Source organism: Canis lupus, chromosome 13 (genome assembly GCF_003254725.2).
Source record: "Canis lupus dingo isolate Sandy chromosome 13, ASM325472v2, whole genome shotgun sequence".
Classification (NCBI taxonomy): domain Eukaryota; kingdom Metazoa; phylum Chordata; class Mammalia; order Carnivora; family Canidae; genus Canis; species Canis lupus.
The window spans coordinates 41,077,403-41,095,682 of NC_064255.1; the positions used below are offsets into that span (position 1 = coordinate 41,077,403).

The 18,280-nt window shown below is 54.6% G+C and overlaps 2 protein-coding genes and 1 long non-coding RNA gene across 52 annotated transcripts in view; 2 read left to right on the forward strand and 1 right to left on the reverse strand.

Moving 5' to 3' along the window:
* The window catches only part of LOC118355031 (ral guanine nucleotide dissociation stimulator-like), a 43,134-nt gene that overhangs the window by 7,996 nt on the left and 16,858 nt on the right, over positions 1 to 18,280 (forward strand). For 2 of the 50 annotated variants that reach the window (XM_049092887.1, XM_049092881.1), the window contains exons 9-13: positions 167 to 238; positions 356 to 511; positions 660 to 734; positions 1,281 to 1,313; positions 18,134 to 18,255. In XM_049092887.1, coding sequence (XP_048948844.1) covers positions 167 to 238; positions 356 to 511; positions 660 to 734; positions 1,281 to 1,313; positions 18,134 to 18,255 — 458 coding nt within the window. Of the gene's footprint in view, positions 1 to 166; positions 239 to 355; positions 512 to 659; positions 735 to 1,280; positions 1,314 to 1,666; positions 1,789 to 1,977; positions 2,203 to 16,634; positions 16,707 to 16,823; positions 16,980 to 17,127; positions 17,203 to 17,747; positions 17,781 to 18,133; positions 18,256 to 18,280 lie in introns of those variants that run through there. The other 48 variants (XM_049092898.1, XM_049092890.1, XM_049092899.1 and 45 more) reach the window with 39 other exon arrangements.
* Positions 2,208 to 12,879, reverse strand: LOC118355155 (uncharacterized). Its single transcript, XR_004817030.2, has 4 exons — positions 12,334 to 12,879; positions 4,316 to 4,445; positions 3,672 to 3,769; positions 2,208 to 3,559 (listed from the first exon to the last, which is right to left on the reverse strand). It is a non-coding gene; the product is annotated as an uncharacterized LOC118355155 (long non-coding RNA).
* Positions 8,483 to 16,289, forward strand: LOC118355030 (ral guanine nucleotide dissociation stimulator-like). The gene is made up of 8 exons (XM_049092923.1): positions 8,483 to 8,670; positions 9,157 to 9,264; positions 12,701 to 12,885; positions 13,224 to 13,417; positions 13,566 to 13,852; positions 14,630 to 14,845; positions 15,202 to 15,305; positions 15,806 to 16,289. The coding sequence occupies exons 1-8, from the start codon at positions 8,533 to 8,535 to the stop codon at positions 15,897 to 15,899; spliced, it is 1,326 nt and encodes a 441-aa protein (XP_048948880.1). The 5' UTR covers positions 8,483 to 8,532; the 3' UTR covers positions 15,900 to 16,289.

Sequence of the window (18,280 nt, forward strand, 5' to 3'; positions counted from 1 at the left end):
GGAGGGGCACCTGATGGCATGAGCACTGGGTGTTATTCTATATGTTGGCAAAATGAACAGCATTAGAAATAAATATATACATAAAAAGAAAAGAAAAAAGAAAGTTTGGTGGGAGTAGTGGCCCGAGGTGATCACGGTCTTGAGGAACTTGTCCTTGGCCCTACAGGACCGGCCGGCTAAGCTTGGAGCCCTGGGGATCAACATGCAGACAGCATGGAAGAGGCGGCAGCAGCAGCAGGTGAGCGAGCCCCGGATCCGTGGCCTCGAGCCCAGAGGAGAGGGTTCTCCCCGGAGAGCTGGAAGGCCCCAAATCAAGGCAGGTGGGGCCGTCCAACTCCAGCTCTGCCTCCCGTAGCCACAGCTTCGACAACCCTTCTTTCGAGGTGACCCGGAGGAGGGTCTATACAGCTGGAAACAATGTGTCAGTGGTGGCAGGGCCCGGAGCACCTACACCCCGATGTCCTACAGCTCGCCCTTGACGCGCTTAGGAGGACTCTGGTGTTGTGGGAGGGTGAGGGGGGGAGCCCAGGGGAGGCCCCAAGGGTCCTGGTGTGCACCACGTGGGAGCTGGGGCGGGCGGGCCGGGGTGCTGACCTGTCCCAGGGAGGGACCCCGGGGACCCGAGAGCAGGGCCTCATTCCTTCCCCGCCCCGACACAGGGTGTCGTCCCCTTCCTGGGCTCCTTCCTCACCGAGCTCTTCATGCTGGATACTGCCATGGAGGAGTACCTGGAGGTGCGTGGGCCCGGGGCTGGGACGGGGGGCCGGAGTCCTGATGTGGGGGAGCACAGGGCCCCTGAGCCGAGCCCCGAGCTCTCCGTCCTTGGCAAGTCTCCCCTCCTGAAAGGCTCCCCGCTGCCCTGGGAGCGCGGGTCCAGGGCCCAGGGCTGGGAGGAGTGAGGGAGGCTGCACCTAGGTCACGGGTCCCGAGATCGAGTCTGCGGCCCGAATGCCAAGCGGCCGAGGTCAGGCTGGGTGGGCCTCAGCCTGTGGGGGCCGAGTGACGTCAGGTTCCCCGGCCTGAGCGGGCCCTTAGCGAGCCTCGCATCTCCTGCCCACCTGAGGCTTTGGCCTCCCCTCCTGTGCTCCGGGACGCCAGATCCGCTCCCTCCCCGCCAGGTCTCCTTTCCCTGGACCCGGGGCCTGGCCTGGATCGCAGGCCTGTCACCGGGGTGTCCTGGCCCCTGTGTGCCTGGCCCTAGGGCGTGAGTGGGGGTGGGTAGCGGCACCCAGTAGCACCCGAGGCCTCTCCCCGATGGACTGTGCTTGTCTGCTTTCCAGGGCAATGAGGTCAACCACCGGAAGAAGAACAAGGTGAGGCTCTCTCTGAGCTCCCGCACGGAGGGGGAGGCTGGGGCTGTCAGAGGGGTCCCCGGGAGCACCACGCCGGGCCTCCATCCCCTCATTGTCACATTGTCGGGGACGGTTCCCTGAGAAAGGGAAAGTCCCCGCAGTTGGCCAGGCCAGAGGCGCGGCCATCAGGGACACCTGGCCAGGGCGGGGCCGGGTGGGCTCCCCTCTGAGAACCAGCTGGGACGGGAGGAGTGTGCAGGATGGGGGGTCGCCACGTGTCAGAGACCAGCCCCGGGCCCCTGTCCCCGGGCGCAGCCCCCGAAGGCCTCGCCGCCCCCAGGCTCCTCATGCCCCCGTCCTCTCTCCGGGCCCAGGAGTACCGAGTCCTGACCGAGATCCTGCTGCTCCAGGTGGCCGCGGATCGGTACCGCATCGAGCCCGAGCAGCCGTTCCGGGCCTGGTTCCAGTCTGGGACGTGGCTCAGCGAGGAGGAGAGGTGAGGCCCCCAGGGCTGAGGGCGGGAGGGCGGCCTGCTCAGGGGCCCCTCAGGGATCCTTCTCCTTTGGCTCCCGGGGCGGCCTCCAGCCCTGCTGCTGGGGCTCCAGGCTCCAGCTCCTTGGAAATCCCAGGGGAGACTCCGGACCTGAAGCTCCTGCTCAACTCACACGTGTCCCTCTGTCCTCAGCTACACCCTGTCCTGCCAGCTGGAGCCCCGAGCCGGCCACCAGACAGGAGGAGCCGGCCGCAGTCACCCTCAGGCCTGAGCCGAGGTGCAGGGGCCTCAAGGGGACGGGGCCCGTCTGTGCGACACCACTTCCTCCCGCCTCTTCTATTGGGAGGATGATATGTCATGGTCTTAACTCATAAATGGAAGATTTCAATGTTGTGATATTAAAGCCGCTTTACTGTCCAGGAGTCGTTTGGGTCTTTTGCTTCCTGTTGGAATCTAAGAGACTCAAAAGGTCTCATAGTCATTTTCTATCTTTTCCATCCAGATATTGTTTTCTTTATTGACGAGGGACAGACAGAGGCGGGCTCCGTGTGGGGGGTCGGTCATGGGCCTGAAACCCAGGGCTCCAGGGTCAGGATCTGAGACAGAGGCAGAGGCCCCGACACTGAGCCACCAGGCGACCCTCTTGTGCTCATTTTATAGGAGAAATCTTACAGAGTCCCCAGCTCCTGTATGTGGGAAGAAGTAGAGGATCCAGCCTCCTCCCAGCTCCTGAAGTGCATCCCCAGGCCCCCTTCCCCAGAGGACAGTGTCAGGAACTTGGGCAGACAGCAGAGACACCCCTCAGAGCTGCTGATATTCAGAGGGTGCAGGGACTTCCCCAGGAACAGCAACACCCCTGACCTGGGGGTCCTGAAGGGGACCGCCCGCCAGGACCCTCTCCTGCCCAGGACAGGGGCTCCCTTTGTACACTTTCAAGGAAGGAGGACTTTGTCTTGCCACTTCTTCTGATGTGGATTCTTTTGGCTTGGGTTTCGGGTTTGCCATTCCCATTATTCGGAGCGTGGAGTCGTCTAGGTCAACCTCTGCAATTGCATCAACACCAAAGTGGGCACACACGTAAAGAGACCCTGTGCTGCACATGGACGGCATGAGGCCAGGGGAAGATCATTAGTGGATGACCTCAGGGCAGGCACGGCTTCCATCCTCAGTCTCGCTCTCGGGTTCCAACTTCACCCCTGACCAAGCCTGGAATCCTCCTGGGTCCTTGACAGTGATCTCTGACGTCCTTTTCCCTCTTGGTGTGCATGAGGGGGAGAGATATTTGTGTACATGAAGGCCACACCTGGGCCAGGTTCCATGAACTCCTGTGCTGACTCCTGAGCTAAGATCTCCTGCCTCCCTGTACCTCCCTGGGCAGCTCTCTTGAAAGCAGCAATTCCCTGATGGCCCCAGTTTCTTGGTCGAGGGCCTAGTGGCCGCTCTTCCCTGCTTGGACCTGATGGGTCAGACATCGGCTCCCCCTTGCCAGAATAATGGTTCGGCCGCAGAAACCCACACAATCTCCCTGCGAGACAGGTCTTTGTTGTTCTGATGTCCGTGGTCCCAGACATTCAGCAGCTTGCACACTCAGGCTCAGTGTACACACTTAGACTGTCTTGTCTGGAATCGCTAACTGAGCCTGACCCCTTAGGTCTTATACTTCGGTTATGTCATGGGGGCTCATGAGCCTTTGCTGTCTGGATCGTTGATAGATGATGAATGAGAGAGGAGCATTCAGGGACTTCCGTGAGGGCAATGCCACCAAGCTGATGACCTGAAGGATCAAATGGCAATAAATATATTCCTATCAATTACCATACGAATGGGGCAGGGGGCAAGGGGGTGGAAGAAGAGGGTCTGCAGGTCACCTGCCCCCCCCAACTTACCTAGATAACTTTAGCATCATCCTGAAAACCTATGAATTCGGCCTGAGATTTAAATAGAGAGTAGCTGGAAGGCCGCAGTGAGAAGATTTGGCGCTTCTCTGAAGGTCGGAAGATGGGGAAAAAGTAAACAAATAAAAAAGCCAACAAGGGGAGGCCCCCCGAAGAACCAGGCTGAGGCTCCAGGGCGAGGCCCCCAGGGCAGGAGAGCCCCCCCGCCCCCGAGGAGCATGAGTTCCAATGAGTTTGGCAGGATCCCAGGAGGGTGGGGAGGCCCTCAGGCTCCCGGGGGCACTAACAGAGCACCTGCGCCCAGGGGGAGCCCCCACCCCGCGGCCAAGATGCCTAAAGGGCTGCAGGGGGCCCCAGGGCCCCGAGTGCGGATTCCAGCAACGCAGGTCCCAGCGCCCAGGGTACTAGGGGCACAGCCCAGGACCTGGCTTCCACCCGGGACAGGCAAAGCCCAAAGGCCCAGGAGAGGAGGATGTTCCTGCCCAGGGGGATCCAAGTTGTGCAGGTCCACGGCCCTGCCCCCGGAGCATCCAGGCCCCTGGAGACTGGGAGCTGAGGTAGCTACTGTGGGAGCTGACTCCAGGGCTGGGGAGCCGGCTGCTGCCACAGTGGTTCCTCCTGGGGTCACCTTGTACCTGGGATGAGCAGGGACCTCACAGGATGAACAGCTCCCACTTTGCCGTGCACCTGGCAGGGGCCTGCGCAGCTCCCCCAGGTTCTCATTCCTTAGAAACAGCACAGCAGGACCTGCCACCAGAAGACCACCTAGAAGGACAGCAGAAAAGCCTGTTATTGCCCAAACAGCACTGCAAAGGTCCAGGGGAAGTCGAGGGGGTTACAGTACATAGATTCAGAGGATACGCCCCCTGGCTTTTGGTTTTCTGTTTGCTTCCCCTCCGTTTTTTCTCTTCTCCTCCACGTCCTCCTCCTCTTCCTCCCCCTCCTCCTCCTCCCTCTTCTTCTTCTTTCCTTTTTTTCTGCTCTTTTCTCCTTTTCCCAATACAACTTGTTTCTGGCCACTCTGCACTGAGCAAAATGACTGAAGGAAAAACTAACCTCAAAAGTGAGACTCAGGAACATTCCTCTTTCTCACTGAGTTACAGAATTTGGATTACAATTCAACGTCAGAAAGCCAATTCAGAAGCACAATTATAAAGCTACTGGTGTCTCTAGAAAAAAGCGTAAAGGATTCAAGAGACTTCATGACTGCAGATTTTAGAGGTCACCAGGCAGAAATTAGAAATCAGTTAAATGAGATGCAATCCAAACTAGAGGTCCTAAAGACGAGGGTTCATGAGGTAGAAGAACGAGTGAGAGACATAGAAGACAAGTTGAAGGCAAAGAGGGAAACTGAGGAAAAAAAGATAAAAACATTTAAAAGATCATGAGGATCGGTGAAGGGAAAAAAATGACAGCCTCAGAAGGAAAAATCTCCATTTCCTTGGGGTTCCCGAGGGCACCGCAAGGGACAGAGGTCCAGACATGCATTTGAACAAATCATAGCTCAGAACTTTCCTCACTTGGGAAGGGAAACAGGCATTCAGATCCAGGAAATGAAGAGATTCCACCCCAAAAGGAATAAAAACCAGTCAACACCTCGACATTGAATACTGAAACTTGCAAATTCCAAAGAGAAAGAGAAGATACTTAAAGCAGCAAGAGACAAGAAATCTCTGACTTTTATGGGTAGAAATATGAGATTAACAGCAGACCTCTCCAGAGAGACCTGACAGGCCAGAAAGGGCCGGCAGGATGCATTCAGGATCCTAAATGAGATGAACCTGCAGCCGAGATTACTCTATCCAGCACGGCTCTCATGCAGAATAGAAGGAGAGATCAAGAGCTTCCAAGATAGGCAGGAACTGAAAGAATATGTGACCACCAAGCCGGCTCTGCAAGAAATACAAAGGGGGACTCTGTAATAGAAAGAGGAGGTCCAAGGAAACAATCCACAAAAACAGGGACTGCATAGGTATCATGATGACACTAAATTCCTATCTTTCAATACTAACTCTGAACGGGAATGGACTTAATGAGCCCATCAAAAGGTGCAGGGTTTCAGACTGGATGAAAAAGCAAGACCTACCTATTTGCTGTCTACAAGAGACTCATTTCATTTTTATTTTTTTAAGATTGATTGATTGATGATGGACATAGAGAGAGAGAGAGAGGCAGAGACACAGGAGGAGAGAGAAGCAGGCTCCAGGCCAGGAGCCGGACGTGGGACTCGATCCCGGGAATCCAGGATCGCGCCCTAGGCCAAAGGCAGGTGCCAAACTGCTGAGCCACCCAGGGATCCATGAGACTCATTTGGGGCAAACACCTACAGCCTGAAAATGAATGGGTGAAGAACCATGTACCATTCAAATGGTCCTCAAAAGTAAGCAGGGGTAGCCATCCTTATATCAGATAAACTAAAGTTTAACCCCAAGACTGTAGGAAGAGATGAAGAGGGACACTATATCATACTTAAAGGATCGACCCAACAAGAAGACCTAACAATCATCAATATTTATGCCCCGAATGTGGGTGCTGCCAAGTATATCAGCCAGTTAGTAACCAAAGTTAAGACATACTGAGATAACGATACACTTACTCTTGGTGACTTGAATGTAGCGCTTTCTACGATCCACAGATCTTGTAAGCACAACATCTCCAAAGAAACCAGAGCTTTAAATGATAGACCGGACGAGATGGATTTCACAGATATTTGCAGAAATTTACATCAGACTAACTGAATACACATTTTTCTCAACTGCGCATGGAACTTTCTCCAGAATAGACCACATACTGGGTCACAAATCAGGCCTGAACCGATACCAAAAGATTGGGATCGTCCCCTGCCTATTTTGGCACCATAATGCTTTGAAATTAGAACTAAATCACAAGAAGAAGTTTGGAAGGATTTCAAACACGGGGAGGTTAAGGACCATCCTGCTGAAAGATGGAAGGCTCAAGCAGGAAATTGGAGAAGAACTAAAAAGATTCACGGAAGCCAATGAGAATGAAGATACAACCGGTCACAATCTTTGGGATACAGCAAAAGCAGCCTGAGGGGCAAATACATCGCAATGCAAGCATCCATCCAAAAACTGGAAAGCACTCAAGTACAAAAGCTAACCTTGCATGGAAAGGAGCTGGAGACAAAAAAGCAAATAGAAACTACACCCAGCAGAAGAAGAGTGTTAATAAAGATTCGACCAGAACTTAATGAAATAGAGACCAGAAGACCTGTGGAACAGATCAACAAAACAAGGAGTTGGTTCTTTGAAAAAATTAAGAACATAGATAAACCATGAGCCAGCCTTATTAAAAAGAAGAGAGAAAAGCCACGAATTAATGAAATCATGAATGACAAAGGAGAGATGACCACCAACACCAAGGAAACACAAACGATTTTAAAAAACATATCATGAGCAGCAATACACCAATAAATTAGACAATATAGAAGAAATAGACGCATTTCTGGGAAACCACAAACGACCAAAACTGGAACAGAAAGAAATAGAAAACCTGACAGGCCAATAACCAGGGAGGAAATTGAAGCCGTCATCAAAAACCTCCCAAGACACAAAAGTCCAAGGCCAGAGGGCTTCCCTGGGGAATTCTGTCAAACGTGAAAGGAGAAACCATACCTATTCTACTAAAGCCGTTCGGAATGATAGAAAGAGACGGGGTACTTCCAAACTCGTTCTCTGAGGCCAGCATCGCCTTGATTCCAAAACTAGACAACGAACCCAGCAGAAAGGAGAATTATAGACCCATATCCCCGATGAACATGGACGGAAACATTCTCAACAAGATACTAGCCAATAGGATCCAATGCGACATTAAGAGGATTGTTCACCATGACCAAGTGGGATTTATGCCCGGGATGCAAGGCTGGTTCAACACTCTAAAGCAATCAATGTGATTGGTCATATCAGCAAGAGAAAAAACAAGAACCATGGGATCTTCTCCATAGATGCAGAGAAAGCATTTGACAAAATACCGCCTCCATTCCTGATGAAAACTCTTCAGAGTGTAGGGACGGTGGGGACACTCCTTAACTCTTAAGAGCCATCTACCAAGAGCCCACAGCAAATATCATTCTCAATGGGGAAGCACTGGGAGCCTTTCCCCTAAGACCAGGAATGAGACAGGGATGTCCACTCTCACCACTGCTAGTCAACATAGTACTGGAAGTCCTAGCCTCAGACCCTGTCTGGCTCCTGGAGCGTTACCACCACATCGTGGTGCGCCCATCGAAATGAGGCCAGAGGAACCTGCTATTGTGATATTCCATTGCTGGAGCCCAGGCCTCTGCCAAGCGGTGCTCCATGGCTCATCCCACCCCTTCTGGTCAATCTTCCATCCGTATATCTGTGCTTCAGATACACTGGGTACCAGCCCACACGCCTTATAAATATCATGCATAGACCCCTGGTGATGTGCCTAGGAAGTAGATTCTAGGAGATTCCAGGCTGATCTCCACAGTGCAGGTTGGGAAACTGTGAACTATTTGAGAGACCCAGTGGGTTAGGTATGACATAGCACTGAGAAAACTCAGAAATAAAGGTCTGAATTCAGCTCCGTGTCCTCACGGGTAGACCTCATTGCATGTTCAGTGGGTTGTGTCTATGGCATTTCTTGGCACATGATGTAAAGCTAAGGGGATGGCATGGGGTAAGCATTCATCTGCCAAGAAGGGGCTCTGGATAGGGCTGACTGGAGGAAGGGGCCCAGGTCCCAGTATCTTGAAAAAGTGATGTCACTTCCTTGGTGACAGGCCTGCAACTGATTTGGAACTCTGGTGACCAGGCACCTGCATTCCACAACCGCTCACTTTACTGGAGACGGTTGAGAGAACAAGATGTCCTCTTGCTGTTGTCCTACTTTGAGTTGCTCTGGGCTCTGGAGAGTCCAGAGTGAGAGATGTTCACGTAGCTGTCGACGTCAGCTCGGCCCTCTTCTCCGACGTTTCTGCTTATGTGGCAGGAGACCTCAACAGGTACAACAAGGCAACCTGGGGAGGCCACTGGAGAGCAGGCACACTGTGATCTCAGCTGAGCGGGCTCCCACCTCTGCCACCTCCTTGTGTGTGTGTCTGTGTGTTTATGCGTGTGTGAGTGTGTCTGGGTGTGTGTGTGTATGTGTGTGTGCGAGTGTAGAGGGGACCGAGGAGAGGAACATGCCCTTCTGGGCACAAACCAGCTGCCAGCTGTTGGCAGCCTGACACACCTTTGATGTTCAGACCCCAGGCCATAGCAGGCAGATGAGAAGGGGAGTCCTGGGGACCAAGCTCAACTCCCAGTATGGGAGTCATGAGCCCAAGAGCCTCTTTCATCTGGCTTCCTCCTTGCCAGATGTCTCCACAGCTGCCCCTCTGGCCTGAACAGGAGAACGTGGTTTCTAATGCAGGTGTCCCCTGGGGGTGATGTCGCGGGAGGACCCTAAGGTCTCTTGGCCCTGTATTTACGGGGCACTCTATTTGCAGAGCTGCACCCAGGAGGTCTTGGAAGAGATGGTCTCTGGCTTCAACTATTCCAGCTCCCTAGACAATGATCTGGTGCTCCCGACAAACAGGGATCGGTGCTGCTCTGAGGTAAGAAACGGAAGAGGGCTCACCCCAGAAATATGGCCCCCACACAAATGAGGAGAGAAAGCTGGGGCCCTCCCCTAGTGTGTCCACATGAGTGTCCCACAGGCCCAACCGCAGAGAGATCTGAACCTCTACGCCTAGCCTCCAGCTACGTGGGATGTGGGAGGACACTCTTCACCTGTGTTGGAGTGGTGCAGGATATAGTTCATGTTTTGAGGAATTGGAGGGCTTTGTTTTGTTTTGTTTTCCCAAAGCCATGAGTATCTTTGCATTCTACTTCTGTTTTTTTTTTTATAATAAAGTTGTTTTTATTGGTGTTCAGTTTGCCAACATACAGAATAACACCCAGTGCTCATCCGTCGAGTGCCCCCCTCAGTGACCGTCACCCACTCACCCACACCCCCTGCCTGCCCTCCTCCCCTTCCACCACCCCTAGCTCTTTTCCCAGAGTTAGGAGTCTTCGTGTTCTGTCTCCCTTTCTGATATTTCCCACACATTTCTTCTCCCTTCCCTTATATTCCCTTTCACTATTATTTATATTCCCCAAATGGATGAGAACATACACTCTTTGTCCTTCTCCGACTGACTTACTTCACTCAGCATAATACCCTCCAGTTCCATCCACGTCGAAGCAAATGATGGGTATTTGTCATTTCTAATGGCTGAGGAATATTCCATTGTATACATAAACCACAGCTTCTTTATCCGTTCATCTTTCGATGGACACTGAGGCTCCTTCCACAGTTTGGCTATTGTGGACATTGTTGCTGTGAACATTAGGGTGCAAGTGTCCAGGCGTCTCACTGCATCTGTATCTTTGGGGTAAATCCCCAACACTGCAATTGCAGGGTCGTAGGGCAGGTCTGTTTTTAACTCTTTGAGGAACCTCCACACACTTTTCCAGAGTGGCGGCACCAGGTCACATTCCCACCAACAGTGTAAGAGGGTTCCCTTTTCTCCACATCCTCTCCAACATTTGTGGTTTCCTGCTTTGTGAATTTTCCCCATTCTCACTGGGGCGAGGTGGTATCTCATTGTGGCTTTGATTTGTATTTCCCTGATGGCAAGTGATGCAGAGCATTTTCTCATGTGCGTGTTGGCCACGTCTGTGTCTTCCTCTGTGAGATTTCTCTTCATGTCTTTTGCCCATTTCATGATTGGATTGTTTGTTTCTTTGCTGTTGAGTTGAATAAGTTCTTTATAGATCTAGGAAACTAGCCCTTGATCTGATACGTCATTTGCAAATCTCTTCTCCCACTCTGTAGGTTGTCTTTGAGTATTGTTGACTGTATCCTTTGCTGTGCAAAAGCTTCTTATCTTGATGAAGTCCCAATAGTTCACGTTTGCTTTTGTTTCTTTGGCCTTCGTGGATGTATCTTGCAAGAAGTTACTGTGGCCGAGTTCAAAAAGGGTGTTGCCTGTGTTCTCCTCTAGGATTTTGATGGAATCTTGTCTCACATTTAGATCTTTCATCCATTTTGAGTTCAATTTTGTGTCTGCTGCAAGAGAGTGGTCTAGTTTCATTCTTCTGCATGTGGATGTCCAATTTTCCCAGCACCATTTATTGAAGAGACTGTCTTTCTTCCAGTGGATCGTCTTTCCCCCTTATCGAATATTAGTTGACCATAAAGTTCAGGGTCCACTTCTGGGTTCTCTATTCTGTTCCATTGATCTATGTGTCTGTTTTTGTGCCAGGACCACACTGTCTTGATGACCACAGCTTTGTAGTACACCCTGAAATCTGGCATTGTGATGCCCCCAGATATGGTTTTCTTTTTTAAAATTCCCCTGGCGATTCCCCTGTCTTTTCGGATTGCACACAAACCTTAAACTAATTTGTTCTAACTCTCTGAAGAAAGGCCACGGTATTTTGATAGGGATTGCATTAAACGTGTACATTGCCCTGGGTAACATGGACATTTTCACAATATCAATTCTGCCAATCCATGAGCATGGAATATTTTTCCATCTCTTTGTGTCGTCCTCTATTTCCTTCAGATGCGTTCTGTAGTTTTTAGGGTATAGATCCTTTACCTCTTTAGTTAGGTTTATTCCTAGGTATCTTATGCTTTTGGGTGCAATTGCAAATGGGATTGACTCCTTAAGTTCACTTTCTTCAGTCTCATTGGTAGTGTAGAGAAATGCCACTGATTTCTGGGCATTGATTTTGTACCCTGCCACGCTACCAAATTGCTGTATGAGTTCTAGCAATCTTGAGGTGGAGGCTTTTGGGTTTTCTATGTAGAGTATCTTCTGTCTTCTGTTTTTATTATTTCACCTACTAGTCCCAGATATGCTTTGGAGAAGCCAGCTCCACCGTCCCTGCCGACCTTCTCTGAGCCCTTCCAAATCATCACACTAAGGAGGGTGATTTAACACAAAAGCAAGGGCGGGATGAAGTCATCCTATATGTTTTCATATCGAATGTTTACATAGTTTCTCCCTATATGTTTCTCAATAACATGTCGTCTCTCAGAACACATCAGATCATTGTAGGCCCAACAGCTCATGAGCTGTATCCTGATAGATCTTCGTAGGCCTCCATCAATGGGGCCGTCTGCCACAGGCATTCAGACTCTCAAGGCCCTGGCCTTTGACCTAATGCCATTCTCTTGCCATCTCTGCGGTCCTGCAAGGAGCACCTTATGTGTCCCCACAGACTGTTTGGGTTGCTAGACCTGCCATAACCTGGAACCCCAGATGAGGGGGAAGGCCTCTGATGCCTCCTGGCACCAGTAGCTGGCTCTTTTTGGAATGATCCACCCAGGAACGCTTGGATGAGGTGCTCATCCAAGAGTTCAACTCCTCCATCTCCCCTGACAAGCAGAAGGGGATCAGGCCACCAACCACATCCATTAAAGGCCTGCAGTGAGAGCAGGCCCCCATTCATGGTCAATCCACACGCAGAGAGGATCAGGGCATGCCCAGAGCCTACTCTAGAAAAAACTGACACCCTTGGGCCCTGCAGGAGAAGGGAATTTTCCCTTGAGCCTTCCTCCTAGGTCAGGGACAGCCGAAGCCACATCCGCTTAAGGGAAACCCCATGCAGCCCACGCTCTGGTCTCTTCTCACCCGCAATGTATATGAACTTGAACAGCATTTGAGGGTCTAGGCCTCTGTGTTCTCGTGGCAGTTGGGATGTAACTGAAGACTCTGTGGCATCCTGGTCTTCGTAAGAGCTAGTAGTTGAGAGGAATGCTGTTGTTGCTCGGCTAACAGAACGTGTTGAAGTGGCCAATGCTTTACCATGTCTTCTCTAAAACCAGTGGTACTTTGAAGCCTCGAACCTTTTTCTGTGTGGGCACTCGAGTCCCTTGTCCTGTGCAACTTTCTGAGGGGTTGGGAGTCTGTGGGCGGGGCGCCAGACCTTGATCTTCCCAGTGGTTCCCGGTTTGGAGGCTGACTACAGTGCCCCTCCTTGTGTCTCTGGTGTGAAAAGCAATCAACCCTATCCGTGAGTGAGGCCAGGACCATGCTGACGCTCAGAGAAGGGAGAATGGATGATTTTCTACAGTCCTTGGTGCCATCCTTCCAGGACAGAAGCCTCATCATCAACCCAGTCCTTTCTTGTCTCTACCAAGTGTTCACCACAGCCCAACGAGTCCTGGGCCAGCAATTCTCTAGGTGAGTGACCACCCCATACACCACTGGGGCCAAGAACAGAAGCTTTGGCGAGCAGACCACTCACCAATCTGCCACAAACCTAAGCCCCAAATCCGGTGTGCGTGGAGGATGCAGTAGAGGAGGCCCTTGGCCATTGAGAAGAGAGAAGAAGTAGAAACACCAGACTCAGACAGGTTTTCTGGATGACCAGGTCATCTACTGCAAGGCCAGCGACAGGGGGGTTGGAAGTCATGCTGAGGACATTCTCGGGGACCCCTACACAAAGAATGGTGCTATGCGAGTACCACATGGCATGAAAGGCCATGCTCTGATGCGGCTCCGCACCTGACTCTCCCCAGCACCCTCTCTCCCATCTCGGGGACCTGGCCTGACCGCAATCTGCAGGACACCTGGCCGTCCCTGCACCGGGCCTGCTTCGATGTACAGGAGTCCTGGGTGCAGGCAAACCTGTATGCCCTGTATTGCCATGCCCCCATTATCGTGATGCCACGGCAACTTCTGCAGCTCACGGAGGCAGACGCAGAGTCAGAGGGTAAGGGGGATTGCAAGCTGGGCAGACTATCTGGGATGGGGTTCAGGGGCTGCGTGTTTCTCTATCGGCCATGGACTCTGCCCTGTTTCTGGAAGGACATGGGGCAAGTCAGCCCTGTGGACAAACATTTCTCCTTATCCTGTCCCAGTGCCAGCTCCACGGCTCCTTCCGGCGTCTCCTCCGTCGGCTCCTCCAGACCTGAAACAAGAGCTGGTGCCTTCCTCACGTGTACCGGGTCCTGAACTGCAGTCAGTTCCACCACCAGCCTTCGTGGGGCCTGACACTCCTTCCCTAAGCACAAAGACGGAGCCACCTCCAGCCCCAGAGGCCACCTGCCACTGGGGAACCCCCGCGCACCAGCGGCATGAGGAGCAGCCTGGGCTCATGGCCTTCCCTCCCAAGCTGGTGGCAGAGCAGTTGACCTCCATAGACGCGGTGAGCAGCGGGGCGCCCAGGCCGGGGGGCCGGGGCAGGCTTGCTTCCTGCTGTCATCTGCCCCAGTCCTGCCTTTCCCTGATGCGCACTTGTGTGGTCGGGGTCCAGATCTCAGCTCCATCCCTTACCAACCACCTCACCCTGTCCAGTTCCTCAAACCCTTGCTCTCACTGTCCAGCTGCAGACTGTGGAGCTAGACCATGGGATGGACTGACCCAGAGTCCCTGTGTCGATTACATGAGCCAGAACTGATACGTAAAGGGGCAGGCCCTGGTCCTGGGCGGGCAGCGGGGGCAACTCACTGTGTGCGGCCGAGCCCACGACTCACCACGCACCTGCCTTGGAGGCCGAGCACCCCACACTTATTAGGCATCTAATGGAAACCGAAGTTCAGGGAGGCAGACAAATGTGTGGCTGTCCCCTACTCTGTGAGAATGTGCTGCTGAGAGGGGAGGAGGGCCAGGGCATGAACACTGGGAGGGGAAGATGCCCCCTGAGGATCCCCCTTAAACTGCCACCTGTAACTTGAAGTTAGTGGGGATGATCAGGGTACAGAGGCCCTCCTGCCCCCCTACCACCCCCTGGCAGTACCTGCTCCTCGTTCATCCTGCACTGGGCTCCCTCAGGGAAGAGCAATGGAGGGCAGTCCAGGGACTCTAACTGGGTCAGGCCACTTTCTGTGCTGGCTGAGCCCCGGCTCTGACAGGGGACCCCTATGTAGGACATGAATCCTGCATGTGCAATGGCTGTGTGAGCGAGCGTCCCCCTATTCTCTAGGATCTTTTCAAGAAGGTGCAGCCCCAACAGTGCCTGGGCTCCATCTGGTCCAAGAGAAATGAGCCTGGATATGAGCACCGGACATGCACAGTCAGTGCCACCGTCACCCAGTTCAACAACGTGGCCAACTGCGTCATCACCACCTGCCTTGGCAACGCACGCATGACGGCCCGGGACAGGGCGGAGGTGGTGGAGCACTGGATCAAGGTGGCCAAGGTCAGCCTACGGGAGGCCCGGCTGACCTGCTCTTCTGAGCCTGGCAACTGCTCTTCCCTTGATCATTCCTCAAGGCTGAAGTCTCTGCTCTGAGTTCTTCTTCCCGGGAACATGCTGCCCATCCCTTGCATGGCCTGATGTTGGGATGCTCAGTTCCCACATGACTCTTTCCTTGGAGGGAAGGGAAATGCCGCCTCTCCCCAGCAGGGCTCCTCGGGGGGTCCTCCATGCGCCCTTCTGTAGGCCCCTGCACATCCGTCTCATGCAGGAGAGGAGACTGACACTGAGCAGAGTGCAGCTCTCCAGCACACAGGGCTCCTGCTGGCCACCTGACAGCTCATGCTCTTCCTCCCCAGGCCTGCCGAACCTTACGGAACTACTCCTCCCTGCACGCCATCCTCTCGGCTCTGCAGAGTGTCTCAATTCACCGCCTGAAGAACACATGGGCCAAAGTTTCCAGGTGAGGGGTCCTTGCTCCAGAAGGACCATGAACGATGAGAGATGTCCCATAGGCCTGTCCTTTCTGGCTTCCTCGGTCACCCTGGACTTCCTAGGAGGCAGGAATCCATGACAACAGGATGTGGGTGGGCAGGCGGGCAGGGGATTTTCTCAGGCTTCCTGGCCAAGAGGCCACCATGCCTCCAAAGGTCCCCATTTGGGGAGTCTGGGCTGAGCTGAGGTACAAGGTTTTGGATGCGAACATGACAGCAACTAGAGTCTCTTCGCAATTGAAACCAAAACTGACCAAAGCAGAGCTGTTCAATTAATAGGGCATCGGATGCACCGGATGACCCTCCAAAGAGCTCCCTCCCGTGTCCTTCAACGACCTGAGTGCTCAGAGGAACCCAAGGAAACCCTGATCCAGCAGTTGAACTCCTTCGAGGTCTCAGATCACAGGGTCTGCCCTCAACCCGACCCTAGTGTTCCAACATCCGTCCTGCCTTCTTTCTCTCTCCTCAGGAAGAAGATTCAAGCATTTGAAAAACTGTGCTCCCAGGACAATCCCCAGAGCAGGAACCTGCTTCTCAAGGTAGTATGGGAGGTGTTGGGATAGAAAGAGAGGCGGCGTGGGAGCAACGGTGTCCTACGTGACTGAATTAGGGACTGGCCCGGAGCATTCCTTCGGCGAGTGAAGCCTTTGGCATGAACGTGGACGCAGCCTGGGGTGAAAATCCACCAGGGGTGGAAAAGCAGCTGCTGCTCAACCAGGATCCCTGAGCTGGACCCTCGCGCTCCCTGTCGCCAGCCGGTCCCGATGGGGGCCTCTCCCGAACTGGAGAGCCCAGAGGACAGGCCTGCGCCCAGCGAGGGGTTTGAATGGGATGAGGGCCCCAACGGGGATGGTAGGAATAGGACCCTGGGTCCTCGGGAGACCGAGGGAGGGAGCTGGAATTCGCCCCTTTCCCAGTGAGGAACCAGGCTCAGGGAGGCCAGGCTGCAAGCTCCAGGTCACACGGGGAGTGAATGCTGGAGCTGAGGTTGTTCTGGAATCCCTCACGGGAGGCTGAAGGAGGACGTCGCGGCTACCCTCTGCTTCTGGTCGATGTCCAGGGTGTGAGGTCAAAGATGGGTGGTGGAAGGGGAGGTGGGCGGGGTGTGGGGGCGCCTGGGTGACGGGCACTGGGAGGGGCACCTGATGGCATGAGCACTGGGTGTTATTCTATATGTTGGCAAAATGAACAGCATTAGAAATAAATATATACATAAAAAGAAAAGAAAAAAGAAAGTTTGGTGGGAGTAGTGGCCCGAGGTGATCACGGTCTTGAGGAACTTGTCCTTGGCCCTACAGGACCGGCCGGCTAAGCTTGGAGCCCTGGGGATCAACATGCAGACAGCATGGAAGAGGCGGCAGCAGCAGCAGGTGAGCGAGCCCCGGATCCGTGGCCTCGAGCCCAGAGGAGAGGGTTCTCCCCGGAGAGCTGGAAGGCCCCAAATCAAGGCAGGTGGGGCCGTCCAACTCCAGCTCTGCCTCCCGTAGCCACAGCTTCGACAACCCTTCTTTCGAGGTGACCCGGAGGAGGGTCTATACAGCTGGAAACAATGTGTCAGTGGTGGCAGGGCCCGGAGCACCTACACCCCGATGTCCTACAGCTCGCCCTTGACGTGCTTAGGAGGACTCTGGTGTTGTGGGAGGGTGAGGGGGGGAGCCCAGGGGAGGCCCCAAGGGTCCTGGTGTGCACCACGTGGGAGCTGGGGCGGGCGGGCCGGGGTGCTGACCTGTCCCAGGGAGGGACCCCGGGGACCCGAGAGCAGGGCCTCATTCCTTCCCCGCCCCGACACAGGGTGTCGTCCCCTTCCTGGGCTCCTTCCTCACCGAGCTCTTCATGCTGGATACTGCCATGGAGGAGTACCTGGAGGTGCGTGGGCCCGGGGCTGGGACGGGGGGCCAGAGTCCTGATGTGGGGGAGCACAGGGCCCCTGAGCCGAGCCCCGAGCTCTCCGTCCTTGGCAAGTCTCCCCTCCTGAAAGGCTCCCCGCTGCCCTGGGAGCGCGGGTCCAGGGCCCAGGGCTGGGAGGAGTGAGGGAGGCTGCACCTAGGTCACGGGTCCCGAGATCGAGTCTGCGGCCCGAATGCCAAGCGGCCGAGGTCAGGCTGGGTGGGCCTCAGCCTGTGGGGGCCGAGTGACGTCAGGGTCCCCGGCCTGAGCGGCCCTTAGCGAGCCTCGCATCTCCTGCCCACCTGAGGCTTTGGCCTCCCCTCCTGTGCTCCGGGACGCCAGATCCGCTCCCTCCCCGCCAGGTCTCCTTTCCCTGGACCCGGGGCCTGGCCTGGATCGCAGGCCTGTCACCGGGGGGTCCTGGCCCCTGTGTGCCTGGCCCTAGGGCGTGAGTGGGGGTGGGTAGCGGCACCCAGTAGCACCCGAGGCCTCTCCCCGATGGACTGTGCTTGTCTGCTTTCCAGGGCAATGAGGTCAACCACCGGAAGAAGAACAAGGTGAGGCTCTCTCTGAGCTCCCGCACGGAGGGGGAGGCTGGGGCTGTCAGAGGGGTCCCCGGGAGCACCACGCCGGGCCTCCATCCCCTCATTGTCACATTGTCGGGGACGGTTCCCTGAGAAAGGGAAAGTCCCCGCAGTTGGCCAGGCCAGAGGCGCGGCCATCAGGGACACCTGGCCAGGGCGGGGCCGGGTGGGCTCCCCTCTGAGAACCAGCTGGGACGGGAGGAGTGTGCAGGATGGGGGGTCGCCACGTGTCAGAGACCAGCCCCGGGCCCCTGTCCCCGGGCGCAGCCCCCGAAGGCCTCGCCGCCCCCAGGCTCCTCATGCCCCCGTCCTCTCTCCGGGCCCAGGAGTACCGAGTCCTGACCGAGATCCTGCTGCTCCAGGTGGCCGCGGATCGGTACCGCATCGAGCCCGAGCAGCCGTTCCGGGCCTGGTTCCAGTCTGGGACGTGGCTCAGCGAGGAGGAGAGGTGAGGCCCCCAGGGCTGAGGGCGG